The 7,403-nt window shown below is 32.8% G+C and overlaps 1 protein-coding gene across 1 annotated transcript; it reads right to left on the reverse strand.

Annotated features, from left to right (window-relative positions):
- Positions 1 to 3,870: 3,870 nt before the first annotated feature.
- On the reverse strand, positions 3,871 to 5,973 carry LOC120135458 (uncharacterized protein At2g34460, chloroplastic-like). The gene is made up of 5 exons (XM_039151729.1): positions 5,788 to 5,973; positions 5,489 to 5,701; positions 5,298 to 5,417; positions 4,319 to 4,591; positions 3,871 to 4,178 (listed from the first exon to the last, which is right to left on the reverse strand). Exons 1-5 carry the CDS (start codon positions 5,908 to 5,910, stop codon positions 4,014 to 4,016), a joined length of 894 nt encoding a protein of 297 aa, XP_039007660.1. The 5' UTR covers positions 5,911 to 5,973; the 3' UTR covers positions 3,871 to 4,013.
- Between the last annotated feature and the right edge of the window lie 1,430 nt (positions 5,974 to 7,403).

Below are 7,403 nucleotides of genomic sequence, written 5' to 3' on the forward strand. Positions count from 1 at the left end.
GCTCCCAACTGCTTTAATTAATTGTTTTCACACTTAAACAACTCTATTGACTCCACTAAGCATCCAAAACGTTCAAAATCATTTGAAGGTGCATTTAAACAAGCTTAGAAGCCATTGATCAATAACAAGAAACAACAATAAACAAGAATCAAGAGAGAATCAAAGAGAAAGCATCAAACCTCAAGTTTGAGCATTTCAAGCCTATTTTCCATTCAATATTCATTTTACTTTCAAGAACACTACTTGTACTCAATTGTATTCATTTTTTAGTGTTTTTTTCTTTGTTCTAGAATTGTGCAAACAATCTACCTTGTGAGGATTTTCTTGTAAGTTTGCAAATTTGTAATCTTCTCTTTGAGAAAGAGTGTTCTCAAGAATTGGGGTATATTCTTGAGGGAGTTGTAAGGTTATCTATTTGGCCTCAAAAGAAAGAACAAATTAGTGAATTTGTTGGAAAATCCTTATTGTGGATAGCTAAGGTAGTGGACGTAGACTTTGATTGAGAAAGTCGAACCACTCTAAATCGTTGTGCAATTACTTTCAATTTTTTGCAAAAGCTTCAACCAAAATTTTAATTGCCAATTCACCCCCTCTTGGCCGATTCCGTCGATCGAAACTGGTATGGAGGATAAAAATTCCAACCCAATTTGATTGAGTCTCCGTTAAAGCATGATATGGAGGATAAAAACCAAAACTGGTATGAGATGTAAAATAATTGGTAGAAGCAGAAGTAGAAGCAGAAGACAAAGAAGAAGATGTTGATGATGGTTTCTTGACCTTTGTGAATTCGGTCTTTCCTTATTCTCATTCTTCTCTCTCTTTCGATGTCATTAAATATGGTTTTCTATTTGCTTCATAATTTCAGAGGTAGGGAGAAATGTCGAAATCAAGATCGGCGATGTAATCTCGTAACACATAGGGACCGGTAAATTCCATTACTCAATGTTGACAGCATGCTTCCTCGGCCAATTGTCTTTATGCTTCCCACGTGTATCAATTCTATGGAGCGCATCCATATCAAATGGCGTGCATTACAACAATCGTAAAGTGTAGTAAAGGCGTAACGACAAACCATAATTGTGACCCTTCAAAAAATCCTGGTGGTAGTTACTGGTAGATCTCATCGTCATAATAAGGGATCCAAGAAAACTGTAAACATTAATAATAAAAGTTAGTATAAATAAAGTGAAAATTTTAATTAAATTTTAGTAATTTAAAAAATTAATATTTACCTTATGTCGACCGACAATATCGATTCTCATTCGTATATATTTTTAGTTTCACCTGACAACTTGATCTCGGTAATTTTATTGTCGCAATCTAAATAATATAAAAATTAAAAAAAATCCTAAAAAATAAATTTAAAAACTTATTAGAAAAATAATGTAAAAAAATTACCCTACAGCGAGAGGAAACTTAACCATGACTGCTATAATTGGCGTAAAAAAGGGGAATTGGTACCACACTTACGATTGTAGCAGGACTAGACAACCTTCTAAATATGTTTTTTTAACTTCGTTCGACGATTATAGCCTTGCAAAGTTCCCGGTATAAAAAAGTCAAAATCGTCAAGCCCCAACTATTGTTGCGACACTCAATAAAACTCTCCAATATAGAAAGATATTAAATGTGCGTCAAATTACCATATTTATTCGTTAACAATTTCCCTCTAATCAATTGTAGCAAATACGCTCTGGCTGCAAAAATCACCTTATCCTTGGTAGAGTCGTTTGTCACACTAAATTCAGACTCCAATCAAGTGAAACATATCCAATATCCCTCTAAGAACTCTGATGGTGGCATCTTTTCCAAAACTTGGTTAACAATTTCGAATCGGTCGAAACTGTTGTGCCTCACTACCGCCGCACCATTAATCGAGGCACCGAGTTGGTAAGTGATATCTTCCAACGTAATTGTCGCTTCACCACTTGAAAAATGGAAAATATGCGTCTTTGGGCTCCAATGTTCAATCAGAGCCATAATCAATTTCAGGTTCACCTTAAAAACACGTAGAAATGTCGTTGGATACAACCCTGATTATTGCAATTATATAACAATCTATTGATGTGGATCTCTAGGAGTCACTCCTTGTTGACGAATGTCCCATTCTTCTTCTGGAACGAGCTCGAGCCAAGAAATAAGGACAACATCGAGGTGTAACATTTCATTGTAGGTAGACATTTTTCAATATTTTTCAAAATATTTGAATTTCTCTCAATTTTTTTCTTAACAAAACACAATAAAAAACTAAACCCCAAACCTATATTTACTACCCCAAACCCAACGCCATAAATAGTTAGTTTTTCAAAAATTCCATCAAACTCGTCACCTCGAGGTGACGAGTTTCATACTGACCGTTGCAGCTGCCCGTTGTACAACGACTATGAACGACTAGTTTTTTTTTCAAATTCAAGACAAACTCTTCACCTCGACGTGGTGAGTTAGTTTATTGTTTAAAATCTTTCTTTAAAATATTTGTTGAATTTAAAAAATAAATTCTCATTGGACTCATCATGTCGTTGTGATGAGTCATAGTTAATATATTAAAATATTGGTTCACATGGACCCCGTATACTTGGGACCAATAGAAAATATTTTCAAGCAAACTTGTCACGTTAAGGCGACGAGTTTGCTATTTACTGTAGTAAATGTCGTAGATTGCAAATTAAATTATATGTTGGCTTATTAGGCCAAATAATTTACCTTCATGGGGTATTGGACCAAAAAAAAACCTACAAATCACTCCTCTTTGCCCAAAACTGGACACTTTTAACAAACTTGGTTTTTTAAGGGTAAAATACACAAATGATTCCCAATAATAGAGAGATATTTTATTGAGTTCCGTTACTATTAAAAGTTATACAATGATCTTTCAATTATAGGGTATTATTTTGTTGAATCTCTCTATTATTAAAAGTTACAAAATAATTACTCAACAATTAAAATGTTTCAAACTTGTCCTTTATTGTTAATAAATTGATGATTATCTGAGTTAAATGTTATCTGTTAAATGAGATATGATAAACTCATATTTTAATGGTGTCATACTAGTACTATCGTGCTTTTCAAGCACTGGATCAACAACATAATGTAAATAGGCTGTCGATACACAAAACATAACTCAAACAGTACTCGAATGAGATTTTATTATATCTCAGTCAACAAGTTAACATCCAACTCAGATGACCATCAATTTTTTTACAAAAAAGGACGAGTTTGAAACATATGAATATTTGGGTGACCATTTTGTAACTTTTAATAGCAAGTGACTCAAAAAATACTACTCTATAATCAATAGATCATCTTATAACTTTCAATAGTTGGAGGACTCAACAAAGTATCACCCTATACTTTACCCTTTTCTAACATTATTAAGGCCACATAATTTTTTTTAAAAAATAATTAATTAAAAAAAATCACAAAAACTACTATAAAATATATAAAGAGTAAAATATATAAATGAATACTTTTGTTTTAGTCTTTGTTTATTTTTTTCTCATCAATATTTTTAAAAATTATATTTTGATCATTGAAAAAATTATTTTTTGTTAGTTTAACGGGTGGCTGATTAGCAAACTGTATTCTTTTCTATAAAGAAGTTAATCTACGAACTTTTGAAAGTTCATTTTCACCTATTCAACAAAAATAGTTTCTCAATCTCTCACTTCTAAAAAAAAATATCCCTCTCCTTTAATTCAAACCCTGAACTCCAATGTTTGCATGTTTTCAATTTTTTTTAATAATGTAGAATGATTATAAAGTAATATATGTTCAAAATATTTCTTAATTTATTAAGAACATATATATATCTTACAGATCTTATAGACGCGACTTCACGAACTTATAGAGAACAATATTGTTGTTCTCACTCAATGAATAAACCCGATCTCGGAATCTCCCAATTTTGTCCCACAATAAGCTTCTCATAAATACAAATTTATATTTCTGCATGCATATCATAATCTTACAATATTACAGGGCAGTACTTCATAGGGCAAGCATGAATGTAAATGTCAACTTTGCTCTATGGAACCAAAAAGATCTTTGTAAGAACGCTTAGGGGCATCAATGCGAGAAACAATCTCCACAACTTTGAAACATGATTCTGGAAGAGCAAAACACTTAACAGCAACCTCTGCAACTTGATCTCTGGATATGGTCCCTTCATAAACCGTATCCTAAATAAAAAGCAACAAAATGTTATCAGACAAAGATATATTTGAAGAAAAGAAGAGTCACAGCAAAGATGGGATGCTACAAGAGGAAAAATGAAAAAAAGTCGGAAAAAAATCGAAATCTCATGGAATATGAGCTTTACCTCTGGTTCCATAACAACATTTCCGGCCGGCGGATCATTTCTCAACCCGCCAGGCCTTATGATTGTGTTGTTAATCCCTGATTTCCTGATGTACTGCTCAGCCTGAAGTTTAGCTACCAAGGTCAGTCCGAAAACATTGAGAAAGATATAAGCGGGATTAAAAAGCTGTCCCATTGCATCTCCGTTGACCAATATCGAGCTAATAAGAATGAATCGGTTCACGCTAAGTTTTCGGCATGCTTCAACGAGGTTTACTGTACCAAAGTTATCAACCTGCACAACATTATAAAACTTTACAAAATCAAAACAAAGGATGCCAACACAAAGTAATGCTTGTTATAACACTATCAGGCAGTAAGAGGAAACATGGATTGAGGTACTGATTGGGACAATCAAATGGAAATACATAATAGAATCATAATTGATCATTGACTGCACATCCATGTACATGTAATCTGTGGGTGTTCTTAGCGGCTGAAAAATGGAAGAAAGTGGTCAAAGGCTGCCAGAGATAGACATAGAGGACTCCACCCCAAAGACCTAACTCTGATGCTCCTTAAATGCATACAACATACTCAAGCCTAGAGAAATCATCAGAATACAAGCTTGAGGAACTACGGAAGCTATGGTCCAGTAAACTTGGTTAATCTAAACTCGAAAAACATTAATGCAACTCGATGGCTAGAACAAATCAGGCCAAGGTGTTAATTCACCACAGCATCTAAAGAGGTGAGTGCTTCAATTCATGAAAGAAATCATATGAGAAATGCATACACGGATTTTATGAAAAACAATCAACAAACAAGTGAATCATTATGAAACTCCATTTTAAAGCACGAAATTTGGAAAAGAAAACAAAAAGAAAGCAGCAGGTATATGGATATATGTTAACTAGTTATTCTAACTTGAGTATCGGATACGTATGTATTCAAATTTTCCAAGTTCTCTATATAATTTTCTAAGTTCAAAGAAATCTGACCCTCCATGGTGCAGTTAAGTCCCATCCTGGTCGGAATCCAGTGGCACATATTACAGCATCTGAATCATCACCAATCGCTTCTGCTAGCTTCGTTGAACTCTCAGTGACATCTGCTTGCACCTGAAAATCCAGCCATTAACATTTCAAAAACCAAAATAAAATCTAGGTTGTAATGTGTTTGAATTCATGACAATTTGAAGAGAAGGGGTGTCGATTGAAAGCGAAGTTTTAGCCTTTTCCAAATCACGAACCCCAGCTTTGACTGAAAATCCCTTTGAAAGTAGCTGTTCAACAACCCTTTTCCCAGTATTTCCCGTTGCTCCTGCCACAAATATTTTCTTCTTTACACTCACGTTTGTCTCTTCGCTTTCAGAAACTTCCTCTGTTATTTCACTCCCGCCGATCTAAAGAAGCCATTAAAAGAAAATTCAATAATAAGTAGATTTTTTTTTATTTTAAAAAAGGAAGCTTGATATGGGTTATGGGTTACCTTTGCAGAAGTTAGAGGCCTGATTGTAATGGTGGAGAGAAATGAAGGGAAAGATTTGGGAAAAGAGAGAAGGGAATCGTGGAGCTGAGGAAATGGAGAGTTTCTGAGAAAGAGAGTAGCCATTGATTTGTTTCAAGTGAAAATTAAAGAGAGAAATGGCGACTGAGGCCACATCTGCCACAATTTTTGTTCTCATCTTTGCTCAGACGAAGGAGAGTTTTGGTTTCGCCATCTGGCAAGTTCTCTTTTTATTTTGCTTTTAGTAGGAGTATGCAATTTTGGTTCTTTCTCATTTTGGTCACTAAAAATATTTATTTATTTAGAATCTGCCCCCAAAAAATCACTAAAAACACTTTATTTTCCCATATATCCCCAAAACTAGGCTTATATAACATTTTGATCCTGTTAAATTTGACAAAAATCAAGTAAATGTCGGAGTTTGATATCTTAATTGAAGTAAGTTATGTAATTACTGAACAATATGAACCGAAATTAAATAAAAATTTTGTATATATACTATTTATATTTTTTGTTGGGCACATTATTTTCAAACTTGATATTATATGTAAAAACAACTTCTTTTAGTTGGTAATATAAGCATATTCTTAACTTATAGAATTATCCTGAACAAATAATTCATAATTTGTTACATTGTCTAAAGTTCAAATAGAGAGATAGATTATCTTGGCTATCAGAGTATTTTGACTCCCGATGTAATACCCAAAATTTTTGTTACTTACTAAAATAAATAAATTGAAAGTTTAATGATTAAATTGTAAATTTGAAAAAGGTTTAGGGATCAAAATGATAATTTTTCCAAAATAGGTATTTTTATCTAATGAATGAATAGTTTACCCTAATAATGATGTCGTGGGATCGAGTCTCATAGAGGGCATTTCATAATTCAGAGGTCTCCTACGGAAGCTGCTCTCAATCTAGTGTTGGGGGCAGCCTACTATCTTACCTCCCCCTTACCCCATTACATATGGGAACAAGGGACATCCATTTTTTTTGGTGTTACTCATTTTTTGTACTAATTTTATATTAAAAATTATATAGTGTTAAAGTTTGAGGAAAAAATTAGTTATTAGGATCGAATAAAAATCAGGATATTTTACTAGGAGATAGAGCTAGGGCGAAAATCTCTTTTCCATGCTTTAAAAGGATAAGATTTAATATGGAAAATTGAATTTAAGTTAATTTTCCATGTTAAAACTAAGTTGTTGAATGAAAAATTGTAAGATTATAATTATGGAATTTTACAAGGGCAAAGTTGGTAACTACGAACTCCATAGATTAATATTAGCCTTTGGATGAAAATTTTGACATGTGAAACATTTAGGAGCATTGAATCTCAAGGGTAAAATGATCATTTCACATTAAAATGAATTTTAAATTCATTTTATGTTATATAAGTAAAAAAAGGTCTAAAAGAAAAAGAAATTCAAAAAGATTCTTGTATTTCCTTGTTGCTTCCGTCAGACTCCTAACACAATAAGGTAAATTTCAAATTGATATTCTAGGTTTTTGGTTTAGATTTAAGGTTTAGACATGAAAATTAAATTTTGGTCTCCAATAAATTCTCATTTTGGTACCATTAATCAATGGTTTTGATT

The sequence above is a fragment of the Hibiscus syriacus genome, unplaced genomic scaffold, assembly GCF_006381635.1.
Source record: "Hibiscus syriacus cultivar Baekdansim isolate YM2019G1 unplaced genomic scaffold, ASM638163v2 tig00110610_pilon, whole genome shotgun sequence".
Taxonomy (NCBI): Eukaryota; Viridiplantae; Streptophyta; class Magnoliopsida; order Malvales; family Malvaceae; genus Hibiscus; species Hibiscus syriacus.

Coding starts and splice junctions, on each gene's coding strand:
- LOC120135458 (XM_039151729.1), bottom strand. CDS start 5,910: ATGGCTACTCTCTTTCTCAGAAACTCTCCATTTCCTCAGCTCCACGAT. Junction 4,592..5,297: donor ACTTAACTGCACCATGGAGG/GTCAGATTTCTT, acceptor AATGTTGTGCAG/GTTGATAACTTTGGTACAGT. Junction 4,179..4,318: donor ATGTTGTTATGGAACCAGAG/GTAAAGCTCATA, acceptor CTTTTTATTTAG/GATACGGTTTATGAAGGGAC.